The 24252-nt window shown below is 39.1% G+C and overlaps 1 protein-coding gene across 2 annotated transcripts in view; it reads left to right on the top strand.

Annotated features, from left to right (window-relative positions):
- Positions 1 to 24252, top strand: part of LOC121524875 (E3 ubiquitin-protein ligase UHRF2-like) — a 43085-nt gene that overhangs the window by 4905 nt on the left and 13928 nt on the right. Inside the window, exons 2-4 of one of the 2 annotated variants that reach the window (XM_041810419.1) lie at positions 7641 to 7763; positions 11067 to 11459; positions 15528 to 15847. In XM_041810419.1, coding sequence (XP_041666353.1) covers positions 11067 to 11459; positions 15528 to 15847 — 713 coding nt within the window. In that variant the 5' untranslated portion in view covers positions 7641 to 7763. The remainder of the gene's footprint in view (positions 1 to 7640; positions 7764 to 11066; positions 11460 to 15527; positions 15848 to 24252) is intronic. The other variant, XM_041810417.1, reaches the window with a different exon arrangement.

The following is a 24252-nucleotide window of genomic DNA, read 5'->3' as shown; positions in this document are numbered from 1 at the left end:
TTTGTACATCTTCTGATATCATGCCACTATGATATTGTGCATCCCTTGTTTTACTGTAAGAGAACTAAAAGAAAAGGCTTACTCACTAATTAACTTCCATGTTTTTTAAAGCTGTGTTTTGGGGCTTTTATGCCTTTATTTTGTGGAGTAACAGTGGATAGGACCAGAAACAGGGACAAAAGAGTGGAGTAGAGACATGCAGGACAGGAGATACAGACCAGACTTGTACCTGGACCACCAGCGTACATGGGACACCTAACTTCTAGGCCATCTGCATCCCAAACTTCAGTCTTTTGAGCCCCGCAATACTGGGGGAAAAAGTGACAAATCTTCGGTTCCAGTCTTGTGCTTCGTATCATGTTCCCAGGCGTCTATTTCCCTATTTGGCTAAACGGCCATTTAAATTGTATTTAACCGACTAGTCTTAAGCGGACAAAATGGTTTATATATATAACACTGTGCTTTGATATGTGGCCTCTTTTCATTTTGGTTGTGTAGTTATACAGTATAACCCTTAACAGCCTACATACCAATTTATTTCCATTTTCAAGTTGAAGAAACTGTCATACCGTGCTGTTCATACAACATGCTAACCGCTAAGTTTCTCATTGTTTTGTCCAGCGAAGTGTCGGGGAAAGCTCTAACAGGAAGGCAGCGACAATTAACTGAAGCTACTTTACATTTTTAAAAGAGCCTTTTTAGTGGGGTTTAGGCCAATGTTTATAAAAATGAAAGGTAATTAGTTTAACTGACTCGTAAATTTGCCCTAGCTAGTTTGATATATGATTATAACTGTTTAGCCAGCTAACCGCACGCATCCCTACTCTAAGTTGAGTATTTTGTCACATCTCTGTGTGTTTTTGTTTTGGCTGTGGTGGTGTGCAGCTGAATACTCTTGGTTGTAATTCTTTAACATACTGCAATCTACCATAGATACGCACTTCCTTCCTCGTTGAACCTTTCCTCGTGTGTAGAATGTGTGAGAGGTAAGTGCAGCCTTACAAGCCCTGGTTCTGTCAGTAATAAGCTGGCAGAACACCGGTGTCATGATTTATTTAGTATTCTAGCGTACCATTACAAAGCTGATATTAACACAGTGTGACTCAGCCAAGCAGACGAGCCTGCTGGAAGCTTCAGCACATATGATGTGCAAATGTCACATTGTTTACATTTAGTTACGCTTAATCCCTCCATGTTGGTTTGGCCATAAATTCCTCTCATAAATAGTTTTCTGCATTCTCAAATTGTCCATTCTACTTCCTGTTGTGTAACTGAATGATAATGAGGATGTTCAGATGTGAATCACAGAAGCCACAATGAGTTGATTTTCTTTTGTTTGTGTGTTTTATGCAACGCTGCATGTCGGGGAGAAAATAGTCCCTACTCGTACAATAGTTTCCTTGGAGATAGATGCATTTTCCGTTCTCTTACTAGTAATTTGATTTCATTGCTCCAAGCAGTTTTCGTTAAGTCAACAGGATGCAAAACTGAGCCTCGTTTTAAGAACTAAATAAACAGTAGGAGATAAAAAGGGCTGAGCTTTATTACCAATTCATTATCTGCCTACTGGAGTTGTCGTAGAGCTGTGTGTCAGAGCTGTAGTGGTGGAGGCTCGGCCTCGTGTAGTGAATCCTGTGCTTCCTTCATTTCACTGGAAAATAAGTGGGGAGGGTTGATTAGGGGATTTCCACGTGTTAAGTAATGCAAGGAATGAGCCAGAGACACGCAACATACACCAGCTAGTGCCCTTACATGCTTGGAGGGGGTGCCTGCGCTCTGTTTAAGATTTCGACTTGTAGCAGAATAACTCAGTCTAATGCCTCTCCAAAATGGCGTCTTGTTTTTCCCTCCGGCTCACTGCGCGCATGCTGCCTTACCAGTTCAAAGTCATGCTTGCCCTTCATTCGGAAGGGTCTTGAGCCGGCAGCCAGCCACACAACTTTGCCTCAGTGTTTTTCTTTTTTTTATGGGTTTTTCAATTTGCCTTTTGCGCTCATTGTGTCTCCGTTTCACTTTGAACAACATCTCTATCACGAGCAGACTTTCACACCCCTTTCACTGTCCGTGCTGCCTCTCAGCTCAACACTCACTTTTGCAGCAGACTTCTCTTTACTGATGAATAATCATTATGTCTGTTTATAAAGTGGGTAAAACTTGGTTTGTTTTGTTTTATTGTGCCTTAAAAATTAGTGTTTTTTTCTGCAGGACATGCAGACATGTTTCATTTCTAAATACTCGGCCTGTTGTTCCCTGTTAACTGTTGCCCATTGTTGGCCTATAGGAAAGCTTTATTGGCTTGCCCTCTTTCACGCAGACTGTTGCTGTGACCTACATATCAACTTGATTATACATACACTGATGTTGTGGCTCTTCAAATGATAAGCTAAGCTTTTCACATCACAGAGAATATCAGGGAAACAAGAGTTGGCTGCAGCCATGCGTGCACGTAGTCACACCCTTCTTCGACAGATACGCCGGACAAAGAGCAAAGACAAAAGAGGCATGAAACCTAGACTACAACTGCAGACTTCCTAACACTCCCACATGTTTTCATAGGTTTACCACTCCCATTCATTGTAGCTCTAGGCTTTAGCCCACTCTGTGATGAAACAGTCTACCTCTTTACTACCTGACCTTACACCTGCACTGTAAATTACAGGGCTGTTTTTATATGTTCAGACTTCTGAGGTTAATCTAAGTGCTGGTGTGAAGGTACTGAATGTCAGAGGCACAATCTGTACTTAAAAAGACATCTCGTCACCCAACTTCAAACACAGGATTGCAACCTGGCTGTTCAGTAATTTGTTAAGCTGTTAATTACAATAAAAAGATCTGTCTTTTTGAAAACCTCCCAAATGTTAAGTATAAGGGGTAAGTTACGATACAATAGGATACAATTTGATATGTGGCCCCTAAAAGACAACTTCATGACATACTCATTCTGTGATAATTGGGGTATTGCAAGAAATTCATATTATGATATAACAATGTCTAGAGAACTAAAGGATAGAAATTGGTTAAGTGCTGGAATAATGTCTTCATTTACTGTATGATGATATAATTTTCTCCTCTAATATAGGGATGCACAATATTATCGGCATGAAATCTATAAAGGCATATAATAGCTTAAAAAGATAGCTTAGCGATTGTTAGATATGAAAATTTCCAGGGCTACCACTTTCCAGTCGGTTGGTTGGTTGATACACACTCTCATCTGACCAAGATCCTGCTGTTGGTTGGTTGTCCAGAGAGGCACATAAATAATGCAGAACATGTTGAATTCTGAATGTTTCACAGCAGTAGGGCTGTAAATAACTTGGAAACAACATACCTGAAATTTGACACAAAGAGGCAGCATGTTTGTGTGCTGAGAGTGTCTGTGCTGTCCTACATCAAAGCATCGACTACCGAGGTCTGTTTAATTCACCGATCAGTGAATGCAAGTATTAAGTCCCTTTATCATCTTATTAAAATGTATATGTCAGTGTTAGTCTCTGACAGACAGAGCAATAGAGAGAAAAGATTACGGTTCTTAAAAGTCACAATCTGTAGACTCTTTTTTCTTTCACCTTAGTAAATAAACACGTATGCTCGTAAGTTACACAGTGAGGGCTAGAACAAGTGGTTCTGTTAATATAGTTATCGTTATGAATGAATACAAACAATGAGCTGAACACCCATTCAAAAGTACCAGTTATTACACTGATGTGATAAAGGTTTGGTTCTGAGAATGATTTTAAATTGTTTTGCTCATGCAATCTTTGGCATGCTGTGTTTTTATCTTTTTAATAATGCATCTGTTTTGATTCTATGAAGAATTAGAGTCATTAAAATAAGGATTCGTAGCCCACCTCACTGATTGGCAGACGTATTAAAAGGCTGTTTGTTAAAGGGTTTAAGACCTGCCTGAGCTCCACTTCTTTGCCTGTTGTGAGGCGACTGACATCAATGGGCTTCAAAAGTCCCGCTTCAGTAGCCAAATAGAGGACGTCACAAAGACTTGGTCCATGTTTGTTCATGGTTAATGCTTACAACTACGCAGTAACATGAAACTCTGCAAACTCATGCTCACAGTGAATGTTGATTTTTCTTACGCTTGTCCCAAATTTCCCTTTGGAACAAAAAATTACTGTGCAAGGTATGCAAACATCAACACCTGGGTAAAGTCTTTGACTTGAGTTCCCTCCACAACACTAAAGTAAAATGGTTCATTACCACAGATCTTGATGGTATTTTGAAACCCTGCCTGATGCAACTCAAGGATTTTTCTCTGCACAAGCAAAACAGCTAATAAATTTTACACTTAATAGCCAGTTTAATTAAGATGATTGAGAGCTAAGTAAAATGCATTCTTGCAGTTAAAGAGTATGTTTTTTTCCACTCTCGGAACAAAACAGAAACAAAAAAAGACTCATACAATATTCGTCACCTGGTCATATAAACTGTGCAAATGAATGGTGAAAGTATTTGGAGAGAAATTAAATAACTGTGGGCAGAGTTAGGGATAAGATAGCATAGATAGAAGCTCTGTAGATGGTAGGCAGGCCGACACACCCTTTGCCATTGTTTTTGGAAATCTGACCTATTTCGCTGTGCTCTTTGCCAAGACAACCTGTGGGTGGGGACTTGAATGAAGAAGAACTTGGACTGCCTTGTGGAGCCAAAATGGCTAAACTTCAGTGTGGTAAAAAAAGTCTCTAATTTTTTTTAAGCTTTTTAAATGTGCGTCCTGCAGCAGCAGAGCCAGACACAATTAAAACAATTAAAGGCTTTTTAGAACATTTAGACTTACCGTTATCCCTTTTAATGTGAAATGTAGATAAAGTTTATTGGTACTTGGTTGTTATTTTAGGCACTGAAGTCGTCTCTAACTTTTATAAGCTTCCTGTGAAGTGAAACCACGGCTGGACAGAGCTCCCTATTGAAGCACAACACAGCTATAAATAACAATAAAGGCCTATCTTTATCTGTTTAAAAGCACATGGAACATTACTTCACATTCCCAGATCCTATTAACCTTGCAAAGCAGATGGATACCCCCGTTTCCGTGTTTCTCACTGGTGAATCCATCTTGCAAAGCTCCCGTCTGAACCGTTTGGGCCTGGTTAGAAAGTGACAGGACCAATCAGAGATGAGGGCAGTAATTTCAGTCGCGGTGGAGTCATGACGTAAGCAGGCAGCAACAAGAGTCCAGTGTCGTTATGGTGGAAGACATTAGCGTGGATGCTGCTAAAGCGCCAGTTTTATCAGAACTTGACAACATTTCTTCATTAAAGAAGAACAAAGAACAGCAGTGAGTTATTTTCTTTTCAAAACGACAAAAGTCATGTACTGACATGTCTACAGTCGCCTTGCTTTGCGTTATGCAGCTCTAATGGAGTTTACTCCTTCGGTAGGGGTGCAGCTCGCTGGCAGCTACGTCACATGTTTTATTCCTCTGATTGACCTGTAAAGATGTGACAGACGGAACGTTCATCCAATCATCCTGCTAGTTTTTTTTCAAAGGCTCTGCCCTTTCCCAAACGCTGTGTATGAATGGTTTACCAGATGGATGTGTGAAACAAATCCATGGCGTGTCAGGTTAAGATCCTATTATTATAATTATCACTTCTTACATTAAATCAGGGAGAAGGGGAAGGAAGAGAGAGGAAAAGAATGCAGGTATGCACCATAAACAGAGAGGAACAAAAGAGGAACTTTGTTTGCTCTTCTGTCCTGATGTAGCTCAGTTTACTCATTCAGTGATGGAACAATTCTTCAGCTATAAAAATGTCCACCACTCCTGCTTGCTGTGCTTGTACAAGGGCCTGTATAATGTGACTTTCAAACACTTGACTGTAATACCGTGTATAAAATTTGTGGAGGGTATGACCATATTAAAAATAAATGCCACCCAATCCTAATGGCAGTACTGATAATTGGCTAAATGCCAGATATTGGCACCAATAATTAGCTGAGCTAACAACAATAACTACTAATGAGAACAGCTGTCTGTTGAGCTTACGTTGTTTACGTTTTAGCAGCACACATCTACCATGTCATGTGTTTTGTCCAAGCGGCAACCTCCGGTCCTAAAAACTGAAGCCAATGCACAAGTGCAAAAAAATATAATACAGCAAGTGTCCACTTGAGGCTGGCAGCAGAAACTCCTGAAGTCACATACACAGCATATGTTAAGAAGTGTTTTTTACACCCTGGTTCAAAAAACGAAACGTGTCTCATAAGCTAATGTCTTCATGAGCACACACTGTGCTCGGGTGAATTTTTTTGTACCAGACATTTGGAGTATATTTAGGAAAAACCTCACTGCACACTGATTGGTGCGTCTCATTTAATTGACAGGTAGCTTGACAGGCAGATGCCACCTATCGTTAAACCAGAAGGCCAGCTTTAGTGGCAGCTTAGCTGACAGGAAGTCGAGCTCAGTGGGCAGGCTTTATCTGCTGTTAGGTTGATTCAAAGTTCGGTTGAGACAGCGATTTCAAAAGCTGTTTGAGTCTGCCTATTGTAATCAAATGGCTGACGTCACATAGGCTATGTTCATTTCTTTTTTCAGTCTATGGTTTTGTCGCTCTGATTGGCCCATAATGTATGTGACAGACAGAACAGTAGTCCGTCCTCCAATTTTCTTTTTTGAGGAGGTTCTGCTCTCCCCAGACACGTCTGTGGGCTGTTGTCCAGATGGATGTGAGTATACATGCTATGGATGTAGTCAGTCTGGCATGGCAGGTTAATATTTCTCCCTACCTGCAGTTTTTGCTCTTTTATACCAATTGTGAGTGTTTTAAAAACCCTATACAACTACGAAGCATTGTAAAGTGCCAGTGTGTTCACTATGTTTTACAATATCTTTTTTTACAGTCACTATTTTTTCCTCTTTTCTTTGTTTGTTATTCTCTCTGACCTCGTACTCTAGTTCCTCTCACAATAAGAAATCATTCTTTGACAAAACGCCTTTGGATAAGCAGCAGAGGAATTAGCCCGGTGTAGAGGTGTTAATTTTATTCACTCAAGGACACACAGCACAACCACACTCATATATTGTTGCTATGCCAAGGATTTTGACTCCGATTTGCTGAAGCCTTTTGAGAAATCTTCAAGTCAAGTACTTCTGGTTTTGTCTAAAGCTTTGTTGTGATGTGTGCTGGGTGCTGAAGTCTCTCTTTGGTGCACTGAACAACACATCACGCTGTTGTCACATAGTGCAGATACCGACGGGTTTTTTTTTTCGCCTGCATTATTTATGATGAGGGGAAAAATGTCACATCCTTGATGATGTTATCCATCCTTCATGCTGAAGATGGTCAACATGGTGATATTTCTGTCAAAGTGATCTTGACCTCTATGAAAATACAAGAGCATTTCCATCATTGCAGGTGGTTTTTAAGTATGATTCAGCTGGTTGATGCTGATGCCAGGGCTGCAACACCTCATGGGGAAGAAGTGGGAACAGCCTAGATGCCATTTACGTGGGTCGATGCGGCGCATGCAATTTTAGTAAATGCCGTTATGTCGTAATGCTTTGTGCCTAATTCTCTGTCCATCTTTACCCTACAGCAGTGAGAATATTTGCTGCAGGTCCTAGCAGTGATCGTACTGCCCGTGTTTTCCTTCACTGTGCTTGTTTCCCTTTTTCTTAGTGTTGTATCAAGTAGCAGAAGGCATAAGAGGATAGGCAATCACTGTGACTAAATGAAGACTGAGTTGAGGCAGGAAAACAGACAAAGAAATGCTGAAATAGACCACAACAAAAAGACAGACAGGTGAGTATAACAACCACTATATGGCTGTGTTTGCACCGCTGCCCCTCTGATCTAAATTTCATGAGACTATTAAGAACAGGGAGGGATGGGGGAAATTGCACTTGCTCCCTACACCACTCTCATGCTACGCCTCCAACCGTCCGCTCTCCTCCTCGCTGTCAAATAACGAAGAAGAGGAGGGGAGCGTGAGCCAGAGTGGCGGCCATGCTCGTCTCACACTACAATGGGGCTTGTGGGGTTGAGGGCTTAAAATGAACAGCTCATGTCTGTAGTGAGTTTGCGTGTCTGCTATGTGCTCTACCCCTACGCTGTACCACCATGCACTAAACACTAGATCGGATGCAGAGGACATATGGGTTTCTAGTAGGCCCTTGTTGTTTTTTAGAGAGCTCATTTTGTGTTGAGAGAATAATTTGAAACCCCGCTGTCTGACAGAGTTTTAGCAATGATGATTGTGGTGGTGGTTGGTTTGTGTCGACAGAGATTGTGTACATGATTTAGGTTCATGGGGGTGGGCAAGGAAAGGGGGGTGGGGGGGTGCTCTCTTTTGGTTGTCATAGTAACCCAGTCATTTCCTCTTACCCCCAGCTACATCTCCTATCACTTTAATTCATGCATTCATTTATTTCAATTATTTTTCTTCTTTTTATTTCTTGTGGAGTGTGAAGGCAGAGATGTATGCCAGTAGAGATGTGTGAAGAATCCAAGCTTGTTATGGGATGGGACATTTAGAGTAATGCAAACATGGCGGACAGGAATGCAGTGGTACACTTAGCGCTTGCTACAGTATAGGTAACGGTACTATTTTATCCTAGTGTACTGCTGTGTTCTTTATTTAGAGTCAGTTTATGAATAAATATGATTCTTTTGTTTCAAATCACTGACAGTAAATGTTCTTTTCCATGTTTTTATTTATTAACATTTTAATAAAACAATATAATTTTGCCTGTATAAGAGACTTTTATTTTTCACAAAATATCTTCCAGTGATTTTTAAAACAGAATTAGCATTGCAGTGTATTTTTGTGTCATCACTTTTAATTGTGTAGTTGTATGGATTTTTGATAGCACTTAGGGGTGCACCAATGCTTCAATTTAACAGCCGTATTGAAATATATTGACTGCACTGGCAAACATTGCCATCGAGGTCAGTGTATTTTCTGGTGGTTCCATTTCCTGCTTGAAATAAGCTTCAGAAATCCAGAGAAAGTCTTGTTTTTCCTTTTTTTTCATTCTTGACAAAAAATGGAAAAAGATGAAAAAAGTTTTCCTGTTTTTTGTTTCAGTTGCAAAAATAGAAAAACAGTTAAACAGATGTTTATGTTTTTTTTCCAAGTCTGCTATTTTGTTTTCTTGTTTTATTGAAATACTTAAGGAAAAGGAAATCACCTAACCCAGTGGGAAAAGTGAACATTTCAAAATTAAAGCCCTCATGTCAAAAATGTAAGCCTACAGTTTCCCCCTCTTATATTATTTGTTTTTTTACAGGACAACTGGAAAACTTTTTTTCAAGTATTTCAATAAAACAAGAAAAAAACATACTTGGAAAAACAAACATTTGACCCATTTTTAGAAATCTGTTCACCTGTTTTCCTATTTTTTGTGACTGAAACAAAAAAATTGGAAAACTTTTATTCCATCTTGTTCCATTTTCTGTCAAAAATTAAAAAGAAAATTGAATAACAAGAGTTTCTCTGGATTTCTGAGGCTCGTTCTAAGCAGAAAATAGAACTGCTAGGAAATACACTGACCCATCTGATGTAAAGCGATGTAACAAAATAAAATTTTATATCATGGTTATAGGGACCTGAAATATTACAAAGAAGCAGCACATAGCATTATAAACCTTTTGTTTGTAAAAACTAGGCCTGTAGCCTACTAAAGGGTTCAAAAAATGCATTAAAGCCCACTTGGCTTTCATTTGGAGTTGTTTGCAAACTCCAAGTGGGCTTTCTTCTGTTTAGCGCTAAGGAGAGGCTTTCATCTAGCCACTCCTCCATCAAGCCCAGATCAGTGGAGGGCTGCAGTGATAAAACTGTCTCATCTCTACACATGATCTCTGGAGCTCAGAGAGTGACCGTCAGGTTCTTGGTCACCTCTCTTACTAAGAACCCTTTCCCTTGATTGCTCAGATTGGCCAGATGACCAGCTTTTGGAAGTGTCCTGGTTGTGCCAAACTTCTTCCATTTCAAAATTATGGAGGCCACTGTGCTCTCGGGAGCCTTTAGTGTAGCAGAACATTTTTGTAGCCTTGCCCAGATATGTTCTTTGCAACAATCCTGTCTCTGAACTCTGCAGGCAATTCCTTTGACGTCATGGCTTGGTTTTTGCTCTGATATGCATTGACAGCCATGAGACCTTTTATAGAGAAGTGTGGGCCTTTCCAAATCATGTCCAATCAATTTAATTTATGTCCAGAGAAGCTCCAGAGAAATGGGAGCAACCTGAGCTAAATTTGGAGCAGGTCTGAATACTTATGGCAATGTGATACCTCAGCTTTTTATTTTCAAAAAATGTGAAAAAAAAAAGATAAAATTCTGTTTTCACTTTGTCATGATGGGGCACTGAGTGTAGATTAATGAGAATAAAAATATTTTTTTCATAAAATATCTTTTAACAAAATTTTAAAAAGTGAGTACTTTCTGAATGTACTGTACGTTTCTGTTTGTGAGTGGTGAAAGTATGTAACACCTGGCTGGTGATGCTTCACAGTCTGCTTGCTCTCATTGGTTGTTGGGGGTATTCCGTCTGATGCATTATGATCTAGAATCGGTTTCATGGTTTTGTAACAAGCTAAAAACTCCTCACAGGAGCTTTAATGTTTGCTTTTCTGCATTAACCACCGGTTAAACATTAGCTTATATGATATTAGATGTTGTTACTGATGTCTCTCAAACACCACCATTCAATGCCTCTGATGTATTAAAACAAAAATAGATTTAGAGTATCTTTTATTGTTGTCTGCACTAATATTACATAGATTTCTCACATGGCGCCCAGTGTTGTTTTCTGTCTTATGCATCTTTGTTTGTCCTTGAGAAGCAGCTGAGTGTGTTTGTCTGAGGGCACTCTGTGGTGCAGTGGCTTACATTTGGTATCACATCAATGTTTTTTTTTTTTTTTCTTTTTTCTTTAGCAAAGATTTGTGGGACCAAAACTAATAGCTGTACAAAATACGTCTTCTCTTGGCAAATATTTTCCTTGTTAATATGATCAGAATACTACTGTGATAACTCATGGAGAGAAAAATGTCTTTTTGCAGCTGTGCTCAGTCATACAGGTCCTTATTTTTTAATATTTTCAGATGGAAGATGGCCAGACGCTGTTCGACTACAACGTGGGCCTCAATGACATTGTCCAGCTGCTGATTCGCTCACAAACTGATGCTCCCGACAGCCCGGCCATCAAGGACTCCTCTGGTGTTTCCTGTGGTTCAGCTCCTCCTCCCGACTCCAGGTCGGAAAGCCACAACTCCCCAGCACCTGCCTCCCCAGCTGCTATGGAAACCTCTGCCAGTACGGAGAACGACAGCAGCGACAGCATCACTACCAGCACTGTTATTGAAACCAAGCCAGACACCAGCACTACCAGTAATTCTACCAAAAATGGGTTTAAGTCCTCCAGTCCGACCCGGGACACCCAGCCCCACACATCCAGCAGACATGCACTCAGCGACCCAGGAATTGGTGTGTACAAGGTGAGGGTGTGAGTTTGAAGTATTTTGAACATTTGCATGAAACTTTTGAGTCACTGCAACACATTTCAGAAAGGGGCTCTCCTATTGATATGCATGATTGAAATTAGCCAACAATAACAGCTTTGCATATTTAATTTGTCATTGACCTAACAGAGAGCTGAAGCAAACATCACTGTGATTTTTAGTTTCACTTGTGCCTGTGGAGAGTCCTTTCCCATTTGACTTGCATCTTAGACCACTGAGATATATCACAGTCGCCTAAATAACCTATTCTGCTTTTATTCATATGCTTAGCTACAGATCCATTTTTTTTTTTTTACAATTTATAGAAGGGTTTAAGTAACCCACTTAATGCTTAAGTGTTAAAAAAGACTGTCTCATTAAACAGTTATTATGATTTGTTAAATTTTTGCACTGCTTTACACCTGAGTTACTTTGTTTACTGTTTTGATGACAGACTTTTATTTTTAAGGGCACAAACAATTCTAAGGCCAAGATTTATTAAATCTTGCAAAGCTGATGGATTGGCCAATTCCCATGTCTGTCATTGGGTGAATCCATTTTCCAAAGCTTCAAGCTGAATGCTTGTTCCTTGTCAGAGGATGGCTGGACCAACCTGCATTACTGGAGGAGAAAGAGATGGTAGCTGCAGGCATGGTTTATTTGAAGCGACTGCAAGCCGATAAACATGGTGGTCAGTTTAGATATAAACACACTCAAAGCTTTTCTTACTGCAAAAGAGGATTTTGCTCTTCTCTTGGCCTGCATCAGCAAGAAGAGATCAATTAACCAGCTGGCTCCACTGAATTACACCCACTAGTCTATCAACAGTGGATGGCAATCTTACAGATGAGGACAAAATTATTAGCCCCCTTATGAAGATTTCAGTTTTTCCCTACTGTTTCCCAAGTGCTGTTAAACAGAACTTGGAGTTTTCATTACAGCTATTCCAAACATTTTAGTTTTATTTCGGATGCTTTACTAGGGCTGAACGATTTTGAAAGATAATCTTATTGCAACCCCCCCCCCCAATATTGCGATTGCGATTTGATATGCGATCTAACATTTATTCCTAAACAAGGGCTGAAAAATTCTTTGAAAATATCTAATTCTGGTGGTTTTGACTCATATTGCAAATTTGATATGAAGTATTGCATTGAGAAGTTTTGTCATTCTTATACTTAATATGAAAAGAGTACAGAAATTATGGTAGGATTTTTTTGTAGACGATTCTAAGAAAATGGCACTTATTGGCATTGGCGTAATGGCAATTATTGCCTGATATATCATGCATAACATCTCTGCTGCTGCAAAAACGTTTCAAACTGGTATTTTGACACAAATTTCAGGTCCAAGAAATATTGCACCTTCTTGAATTTAAAAATTGCAGCAGGCCATATTGCGATTTAATCTAATTTTTGATTAATTGCCTAGCCCTAATGCTTACATTAGTTTACTACAAACAATTATTTCACAAAACAACAAACTACCAAGGTGAAATGATTACCCCCTGATGCTAATAGTCAGCAGTGTCTCCTTTTTGCTGGATAACATCCTGCAGTTGTTTGTTGTAGTTTTCAACAAGTCTCAGACATTCTCCTGAGGAATTCCGGCCCATTCTTCTTCGGTCAATCTCTCAATCCCCTTCAAATTTGATGCTCTTCTGGCATGGACCTTGGTCTTCAGTTAACCCCACATATTTTCAGTGGGATTCAAGTCAGGGCTTTGTGCAGGTCAGTCATTAATGTTCGCTTTGGTCTTCTGAAGGTAGTTCTTCACCAGGTGTGAAGTCTGTTTTGGGTTGTTGTAGAGCTAGAAGACAAAGCGATGACCCAGACGCAGTTTTGCTGCTGACTCCTTGAGATATTCTTTCTTTCTTCATGATTCCTTCCACCTTTATGAGATTCCCAGTTCCAGATGCACTGAAGCATCTCCACAGCATAATACTCCCACCGTCATGTTTCACTGTGGGAATTCTTTGGGTTGTATGCCTCTCCCTTCTTTCTCCAAACATAAACAAAGTCTCTACAGTTAAAGATCTCTAGTTTGGTCTCATCTGACCAAAGGACATGATTCGAGTATGCAGAATCTTTCTCCTTGTTGTCCTTAGCAGACTTCAGTCTGGCTTGAAGGTGTCTCTTCTGCAGAAGTGGAGTTTTTCTCAGTCCATTCCTGTGCAGGACTCTAGTGATGGTTGTCTTCGAGACTACAATTCCTGACTTGACTGAGCCATTCACTAATGTTTTGCCAGTTGTTCTGGGGTCTTTAGACACATCTCTCACTAGTTTTCTATCCAGAGTTGTTGAAACCTTTCTCTTCCTTCCTCTGCCAGGCTTGTTCTGGACTGTGTGGCTCTCATTGAATTTCTTGATATTTCCAGGGACAGCACAAATTCTAACTGGACTTTTTAAAATGTGTTCAAATTCTAAAATAACCATCAGTTTTAACTTGATTCAACAAGCTTTGAGCATTAAAGAGTTAAACGACATCAGTGAAATAATTTTGTTTCTTTAATTTTTATTTCTTTGTGCAAAGTGAAATAATGTAAGCATCTAGGGATGCATGATATTATCGGTCTGGTATCGGTATCGGCAGATATTAGCTTAAAAAGGCAAATATTGGTATCGGCAGATATCAAAATTTCTGCCAATATTTAAATTCAATATTTTGCCTGTGTATTTCAGCATATATATTGACTGTAAATTTTGTCCACATATAGTAATAAATTACTGGAATTTTAGTCTGAACCAACAGACCTATGTCCGGTGAGGTCTCTTTCTTTATTTATCCTCATTCTTTAAATTTGAAAGTGTTTTTAAGGACTAAAGTCTGTTTCCTTGGTCATCCTTAAACCTTAAGGTGTCCAAAAGGACTGACGTTTTTTGTCCAAAAAGAAAATTTAAATATCGGTATCAACATTGGTATCGACTTAAATGAATCTGTAAATATCGGCATATTGGATATTGGCAAAATCCAATATTGTGCATCCCTATAGGCATCCAAAATAAAACAAGGATGTTTGGAAAAGCCTTGTTAAAAATGCCTTGCTCTTTTTAACAACACTTGGAAAATACGTAGGAAAACCTGACATTTTCATGAAAACAAAGAAAAAATGCCAAAATGGCTGGCTAATATACTTCAGTGGGCTGACATTTATACCTGTATACTTCATTCAGCTACAGATGTGACACTGGAATAGAAGGTTTATGTACTGTAAATCAGGAAATACATTTAACTTTTTTGTCTCATTGTTTGAATTGCCACTAAAGGAGGAGCTTTTACATCCTTAAGTTGTATGTGTCACTGTGTAAGTATCAAATACATCTCCAAGTGTCTTGTATCTTTTGTCCTAAACCCTGAATGTCTATAATTTATGAGTACAAATAATCTAGAAACAAGCATGTGGCTCACCAGACACATTAGAAAGGTCTCTCCATCCCTTCCACTAACCAGATTCAGATTAGTACTAGACAACAGCCCACGCACTGGTGAGTCTGAGCTTTGCTGGCCGGACTGTCTGACCAACATGTCTGTGAATTATATGTGTGGGACTGAACTGACTCTTTTTTTAAATGCCTAAAGTACAATCGTGCTTGCAGGAAGATCGATGCTGTAACTAAGAAGAGGAGTTGTAAATTGTGAAACTGTGTTGGATATCAAGGTCACATGCCTCTACAGGCATTTAAGTATTCAGAGCAGACTGCAGATTTTATGTTGTATTCACAAAGGAGCATGTATCCCAAACAAAAGGCAATTACCATGTTGGATATGTAAAATATTGACCAGTTTTACAAAGATTTTTAAATTTTTGGGTCTTTTCAGTTTCCACGGTGTGTTCTGAAGCCATTATGTCTCATAAAGATGCTTTCCATTGCTCTCCATTCAAAGAGGAAGCTTTGTTTAGAGAGGTTTAAACCGGTATCACATTTTTAAGTCTGGCCTAAATCAACTTTAAAGTATCCCCTTTTATGATGTGTAAAAAATAGACTCAAACATGACACATCAATAAAACAAGAGTACTTGGTTCTGAAGATACATGGTTTTACTTCTGCCTCTCTGTCTTCTCAGATCAACGAGCTCGTGGACTGCAGAGACGTCAGCATCGGTGCCTGGTTTGAGGCCTGCATTGAAAATGTGACACTAGTACCCAAAGGACAGATCACACCCACCAAGGGCAAGGTGGGCCGGCCCCCAAAAAGGACTAATGGAAAGCTGGAGGCCGAGCTAGGACAGGCCAACGGCCAAGGCCAGACCACAGACAGTAACAGGAATAATGTTGTTATAAGCTCAGAGAGTAATGGAGCCTCCACCTCTCAGACAGACTCTACAGCAGCTACAGAGACCAAGGACAGAGAAGAGGACGTCATTTACCACATTAAATATGAGGAGTAAGTGACGACTGTTTTGCTGCAAGATTGTGTCTGCTCTAAGTAAACTAGTAATGGTCACAGTTCTAACATAGGCATTTTTACAGGTTTTTGACATATTAGTTAAAGCTGCTTGGAGTCGGTGCAGAAACATTGTTCAGCAAAAAATGTTGATTATGGTCAAAATTAGGGCTATGTAGTTAACCCAAGGCATTGTTGTGCAAATAAGCATTTGCAATACACATAACACAACAAAAAAGAAAATCTATTTTATTTAGACACTCTTTTGCTCCCTCAGCTCTGGTATATTTCTCTTTTTGGATGGGGGCCTGGGTGTGATAGCAGTTCATTTCCTGCGTTTTGATCAAGTTGAGCTCCCTTCCAGCCACCATTAGATTATTTGATGCCATTTTAGTGGTGAAAAAAATCTGCTTTTGGATTAATTTTTTAACAAGGAGGGACATGTTGCAAACAAAGGTATTGTGGAAAGCATGATTAACAGATATGAATAGTAATGAGGTTGTGAAACTTTTCAATGCTAGATTTTTTAAAGATAAACTCTACATTATTTAAAGAAAGATAGTGTCAAAAAATGCCAAAGCTTAAAAAAAAACTACATCTTGTTCATCAGATTGGTGCCGTATATTCTGCAGTAGGACCTACAGAGCTGTAGATTAGGTTTGTAACACTTCAAGGGCAGAATATTTGAGGAAGAAGAGGAAGCAGAAGGAGCAGGCAAGGACGGCATTTTATAGGGATACCTTTGTTAAAGGGTTGCTCAGTCAGGACAAGTGAGGACAGCTTTAAACATCTAAGCTAGAGGTAGAGGAGTATTTGAGAAAGACTCATTCAGTACCAAGGAAGATTAGAGAGTTAGGCCTTCCATCAGACATGCCACCTTTCGGAGAGATAGAGTTTAGTATGGATGTAGGACTACCAAGGTGGAAGGAAGTGCCAGCTGTAGTAAGGTGTTCAAAGACTTCTTTGGCCCCAAGGTTAAATGGAGTCTCCATCCAGGTCTATAAAGGCGCACCCGATGTCCTTAGATTTCTGTATGATTACTAGGGTTAGTTTGGGACAACAATGTATCCAAGAGTCTGGTGTAGGGCAGTGGGATGATTCCCAAGGAGAAGGAGTCCTCTGGTTTAAACCAGTTTAGAATCATTTCATTGTTAAACTTAGAGGGAAAGATTTACTTTGTCATAGCACAGAGGCTTACTAGTTACTCAGAAAGGAATAGTAACGGCAGGGTGCACTAGCTCATGCTTAGAGTTAGTTTTGAGTTAAAGTTGTGGGGAGATCTAATCATCAGCAAGAGTGTGCTTTTGTTCCATGGCTTTGCATCCTGCAAACGTAGCCTGGTATTCCACCAGCCAGTGTTAATTTCATCGACTAAAGCTATGACTAAAATATGTCCATTGACAGCCTTGTTTTCCATGACATAAACTGGACTAAGACTAACAAAAATAGATCTGTGATGACTAAACTGACAAAAACTAAGTTAAGTTTTCGTCAAGATGTCTAAAACTAGACTAAACTGTAATGTAGTTTTAGTCGGACATTCAAAACCTGTGATATTTCTCCACTGTGGGTATATCTGTTAAAAAAACAATGCATCTGTAGCTATTCTGCCTCTCAGAAAGCAGGGACCCCAGGTTTAGCAGATTGCATAGAACACACCACCATGACTTGGTACCAGATTTAGGCAATAAAATAAATGCTTGGACTAAAACTAAGGACTAATATATGAGGACCTTGTATGGACTAAAACTAGACTAAAATGTTTTGAGTTTTCTTCGACTAAAACTAGTCTATAACTAAAAATGACAGAAATGACTAAAATGTGACTAAAACTAAAATGCATTTCATTTAAAGACTAAAAGTTGTGTAGTTGATGCTACAATTTGGACTCTATCTCTCGCGCTCTCCTTTTCCAGCAAATTCATTCAGAAGCCGACGTTTCCATGGCAACCCATGAGTTCTCAGGAGCATTACTTCTTTGCTTTCCTCCCTCAGCTTTGTCTGTAATTGCTGTGAACATGCCACCAGTGAGACACAGCTTCTCCTCGCTCTATCTATGTGTGTGTGTCTCTCCGTCATGGGATGTTATGCTAAGACAAAACTGCATCAAGAGCTGTTGAGCTATAAATGTGTGTTTTGTTTGAGGCAGACATCATTCCCACTTGACAGTCTACAATCTTTCAAACCCCAGTGTTTCATCATTTGGAGCAGGATATTAGTGTTCCTGCAGGGAAAATCCAGAAATACACACTACTCTGTGTCCTCCTTTTTACCCAAATTGAATGGGTTTATTATTTATCCAATGTTAATCAGATTTCCTTTTTTCCCTGTGTTATTTCCGACTTGCAATGACTTTGGTTATTACTATCTTAGTCGAGAGTTTTACCCCACATTTGTGTTCCACTGAGAAGGCATGACTACAAACGAACCACATTGTTAATCTTCTGTTTTAGTGACAGCATCGCTAATCGACCCTCCTGCCTTTCTGCTAAATGCGTAACATGGGTTTCTATCCTGAGCGCCAACCCCTGTTTTCTCCATCATTTTGTTTGCAAGAGCATATTAGCAGGTGGGTAAGAAAGCTCCATCTTCCTACGCACGTACACACAAATGCACACTCCCTTCATAACACCTGCCTGCGTAGTCTGAGAAAGAAGACAAACCCCTCCAAAAGAGCTGCCATGTTTCTGCATGAAACTGTGCTAGGCAGCGCTTCCAAACAATGTAACGAGCCACAAAATCAAAGGAGAATATGATCTGTATCTCCTCTCTGCTTCACCCCGGGATTCGAGGTGTTATTTATATGTTTGTGTGTTTTAGAATGTAATGTGTGTTGCTCTATAACAAGCCACACAGATATAGTATTGTAGTTAAGTCTCAGTTGAGCTCAGCATATGGTTTAGATTCTCAGTGGAAAGAACAACCAACATTAACATAAAAAACGCTAATGTAATGCTAATATAGCTGTAAGTGTTATATTTGCTAAATGCAAACAGGGGCTGGCATCTTGTGTATTTCATGGTGCCTCATAATGGTGTCATTATAAAATCTTAAATTCCATCTATTTGAACAATCTGCTGAAGAATCAGAAACTACAGACTTCGTCTGGTGAAAAAGTGTTTAATGTGGTGGTTATGGTCAGAATTAAAAATCCTTTTCATGCTGTCATTGTTAAGCAATAAGTTACATTTTTGACCAACAGGAACATTTAACCCTATTAGTTCATTTTTTAACTAACCATTTCACAACAGTAATAGCCCCAGGAGAAACATTGTTGTCACTTGAGCATGTTAGCCAGACTGTAAGGAGCATAATCGGTCCCCTAGATCTTTTTTACAGTGCCTATAAAAGTATTCACTGCCTTAGATGTTTACCCTTTTATTGATTTTATAAAACAATCATGGTCAATATATTTTGGCCTTTTTGACAAAAAACACATCTTTAATTTCAAAGGGAAAATAGATTTCTACAAAGTAATGTCGAGCAATAATATGTAATGTAAAATAGCACTGAGTCTGTGTGGATACGTCTCAACCAGGCTTACACATCTGGACACTACAATTTTACTCAAGCTCTGTCAGGTTGCATGGGATCGGGTGTGAACAGCCCATTCACCTTGTTGCCTTTAAACCATTTCTGTGTATCTTTTTTTTTTTTTTTTTTTAAAGGTTTATTTTTGGGCATTTTTGGGCCTTTATTAGATAGAGGAGGACAGTGGATAGAGTCGGAAACAGGGTCAAGAGTGGGGGAGAGACATAGGGTAAAGGGCCTCAGGCCAGATTCATGGGGCGCGCCTTAAACCACTAGGCCACCTGCTCCCCATTTCTGTGTATCTTTAGCTGTATGCTTCAAGCTGTAGTTCTCTTGCAGACTCAATAAGATTGTCCTCTAGGATTTTCCTGTAGTTTGCTGCATTCATATTACCCTCTGCTTTTAAAAGCCTTTCAGGGTCTTCTGCTGAGAAGCATTCCCACAGCATGAAGCTGCCACCACCGTGCTTCACAGTAGGGATGGTGTTTGGTGTCTTGTCTGATAGCCAAAAAGCACCGCTTTTGGCCTCTTCAGCCAAATAACTTTCTTCCACTTGACCTTAGAGTCTCCCACATGCCTTTTGGTGAACTGTAGTTTAGATTTAATCTGAGTTGTCTTTAACAGTGTCTTTTTTTTGCCACTGTCCCTTAAAGCTTTGACTCGTAAAGGACAGGGAAAAAGTTGTACGCAAAGTCTCTCCCATCTCAGCTACTGAAGCTTGTAACTCTTTCAGAGTAGTCATAGGTGTTTTGGTAGTCTCTCTCACTGGTCTCCTTCTTGCACAGTCATTCAGTTTGTGAGGAGGGTCCGATCTAGGCAGATTTACACATGTGCCATATTCCTTCCATTTTTTGATGATGGATTTACCTGAACTCAGGGATGTTCAGCGCCTTGGGATGTTTTTTTGTATCCATCCCCTGACTTATACTTTTCAATAACCTTTTCTCTGAGTTGCTTTGAGTGTTGAGTGTTGCTTTCATGGTGTTCAGAGTGCATCATTGGACACAATGAGTGCAATATAAAGGGTTTTTTTAATTATTATTATTATTATTTTTTTATACTTAATTTTTATTGTTTTTCAAACAAAACATAACATCAATAACAACACCTAAACATAATAAGACATTGCCAGACATAAAATATCAAAATTACAGATTTCAATACAAGTTATATGGGGTTTTTAACACATTTAACTGTAAAGTAATCAGAGTTTATAGTAAAGGAGTGCTATATGAATTACAACAATATGAGTGTCTAAGGCAGACCACCAGTGATGTTATTTATTCTTCCAAGTCAAGTTTCCATTTAGCCTATCTTTTAATGTATAAGTCTTTTTCAGCCTCAATAAGAGAGTCAACCTTTCCAACTCATGAATTTCCTTAATAATATCAATCCAATTATCTGTTGCGGGGGATCTATCTGTAACCATTTACGGGTCATGGCCTTTTTTGCTGCTACTGTAAATATTTTCCACAAGTATCTATCAGATCCTTTTATTTCTTCAGGTAAATCATCTAAATAAAGTGATGTAAAACTCAAGGGGAACAACTGTCAAAGAATCTGTAGCATGGTGGTCCAAATACCTTTCCAAAACAGTTGTACCCTCATGCATCTCCAGAAAACATGTAGGTGATCTGCCTCATCACATCCACAATTTCTCAATATAAAGGGTTAAATAATGCTCACTTAAATTTCTGACACACCATAAAATGGGGTATTTATATGGTGCGATATATAGTCAATAGACTGTGATTTCAGGGACCACCCATGTCTTTATTTCATACAATTTAACATTTCTGTTTGCTCACTGTTACACGTGCATATAATGGAGCTACTATAATTGTAATTATGAGTCTGATGGTTTCAGTGATATCCAATACTCTGCACTTAATTTTATAAATCCAGTTTGTTTTTCTATCACTTCATTATGCATCTTTTAAAGTGCATAGATAACCTTTTTCTACTAATTAGTAGGGATCATCATGCAGTGGAAGAGATCTTAAAAGTAATGTTACTTTTGTCGTTTTCTGCTACCTGAATGCCACAGTGAGAGTTTATTTTCTGCAATAACTAATGAAGACAGAATGAAATAAGCATTTGATAAAGCTTAATGTCTGCAACGTTTGCCATTGCTCTCTATCTCCTTTTCTTCCCAGAGCTGCCATTATTTCTTGCATAGCATTTAAACATTGATCTAAACACTTGATGATTTTACATCGTCTTACTACAGTTGTTTTGGGGTTTGGAGCAAGTTATTATAAATGCATGTTATTGAAATGAAGTTTAATTTAGGGTCATTCTCCTGACACTGAGACATGGCTTTCTTTTGGACACTTTGTCCTGCCACAGTTGGAGAATTTATTGTGTAATTATTCATCTCATGATACTTTCTCTTCATTCAGCATAACCTCCGTTTGATTGCATGGATTGTAAAGACCCTGGCAGTCACATTTATATTGATCAGTTTCAGGTACAAAACCAGCACAGTGGCTCATTTTAATGCCTGAAGGTGACTGCTACATGAAAAAAAAACAAAATTCATCTTAAAATTTAATGTCATTACATACAAAGTTTGAAAAAGTTCCCCCTTCATAGTTTGGCCTCAATTACCAACAAAGCAGAGGTTAAGAGAGTCTGCAGTCATTTTTTTCCCTCACTACTGTGAAGCAATTATACTCGACTTGTTTGGTGTCAGAGTGACTTCCAACTCGACGGCTTATCAGCAAAATGAGGATTTCTCATTTTCTCTTTTGTGTTTCCTCCTCTTGCACTGACTTCAGCTAAACACACAGAGCAGTAATGATGGTTTCATAACAGAGGAGATTGTTAGGAGTCATTTCTCAGTCTGACCGCTGATTAAATATCTATATTTTGTCAAGGTACACATTCATGAGTGTTGACGTTGTTTAATTAGGGTATAATTTGAATGATATTCACTGTTTAACAGGGATTTTTTTGCAGTATTTTTCTTAAAATGCCAGTCCCTTAAATTGCTAAGACTTTGCCTACTTCAGGACAACAATTTTAGAGCTATTTCAGTGTAAGGGAGACAAACTGTTGCATAAATAATTTTCACATGACCTCACAGTCTAATCAGTTCACCTTTACAGGGCCTACTGAAAGCATTTACCCCTTGGATGTTTTACCCTTTCATTGATATTATAAATTAATCCTGGCCAATATGATTTCAATCTTTTTACAAAAATGTTACAAAAGCTCTTAAATGTCAAACTAAAAACGGACTTATATGTAGTAATATCAGTTAAATAAAATAATGTAAGGTTAAAATAAGTTACTGCAAAATTAAACAAAAATGTGTAAGATAGAATAAGTGGTTTATAATCCCCTTTAAAGTGACTGACCTTATTGAACAGAGGTCCATCCTCACAATTAATAACATACTGATCACTGCTTCATCAGTATTCCTGGCTACCATTACACCATGAAGACAAAGGAACACTCCAGACAACCCAGAGAAAAGGTTACTGAAAAATGTAAGTCAGGTAATTGATAGATATAAAATATTTCCAAGGCGGTGAACATCCCCTAGAATTCAGTTAAATTTATCATAAAAAATGCAAGGAATATGTGTAAATCTGCCTAGATCAGGTCGTCCTCACAAACTGAGTCACAGTGCAAGAGGAGACTAGTGAGAGAGGCCACCAAAACACCTATGGCTACTCTGAACGAGTTACAAGCTTCAGCAGCTGAGATGGGAGAGACTTTGCATACAATAACTGTTGCCCATGTTCTTCTCATCCCCACAACCACACCATCCCCACTGTGAAGCATGGTGGTGGCAGCATCATGCTGTGGGGATGCTTCTCAGTAGCCGGCCCGGGAAGGCTTGTAAATGTAGAGGAAAAATGAAGGCAGAAAAATACAGGAAAATCCTGAAGGACAATCTTATTGAGTCTGCAAGAGAACTACAGCTTGGGCAAAGATTTATTTTTCAGCAACACTATGACCCAAAGCACACAGTGAATGCTTCACAGAAATGACAACATTGTGAATGTTCTGGAGTGGCAGAGTCAAAGCCCAGACCTCAGTCTAATAGAGAATTTGTGGTTGGACTTGAAAAGAGTCGTTCACGCCCAATCTCAGTGCAACCTTACAGAATTTAAAAAATTGCAGAGTCCAGATGTGAAAGCCTGAATGAGGACCTCTCCACACAGACTCAGTGCTGTGATTACAGCCAAAGGTGCATCTACTAAAAACTGACTTGAAGGGGGTGAATATTTATGCTGTTGCTTATTTTACATTACATTTTTTAATTTGATTTACATTACTTAGCAGAAATGTTTTCACTTTGAGAGTTATTTTGCTATTCCTTTGTCAGAAATCCAAAATATATTGACCATGATTGATTTATCACAATCAGTGAAAGGGTATAACGTTTAAGGGGTGAATACTTTAATCACAGGGCCAGTATCCTCTGTTTTAACATCCCAGTGGTTCTGTGGCCTTTAAGTGTGTATGAAAGGTAGGAAATCCATTTCTAAAGTAGCAGTCAGTCCTCGCTATCTTATTAAAATCTTATCTTTTTTTATCACATCAGGATTTCTGGTGTCCCCATAGATAGAAGCTGGGTGTATGTACAGAAAGTGTCAGTCTGTGTGGTCTTAAACTTTGGTACTTCTGCTGCCTTTGTGCCGCTCCGTGTTCTCCTTCTGTTCATGCTGAGTCCCATTGTGCTCCAAAGTTGATATTCCTCTCCTGTGAGTGTGTTTCTCTCTGTGTGTATTTGTATATGTCTGTGTGTGTTTGAGTTGCACTTGTATTCTCAGCACCCCTCCCCTCCCCCATCTTCCCCAAAACCGCATTAATCCCTTGGGCCTAAAAAAGGAAATCCCTCCTCTGTGCCTCGGCCCTCT

Source organism: Cheilinus undulatus, linkage group 17, assembly GCF_018320785.1.
Source record: "Cheilinus undulatus linkage group 17, ASM1832078v1, whole genome shotgun sequence".
In the NCBI taxonomy this organism is placed as follows: Eukaryota; Metazoa; Chordata; class Actinopteri; order Labriformes; family Labridae; genus Cheilinus; species Cheilinus undulatus.
Note: the sequence above shows the minus strand (reverse complement) of the source record. Positions and strands in the feature narration are given on the sequence as shown.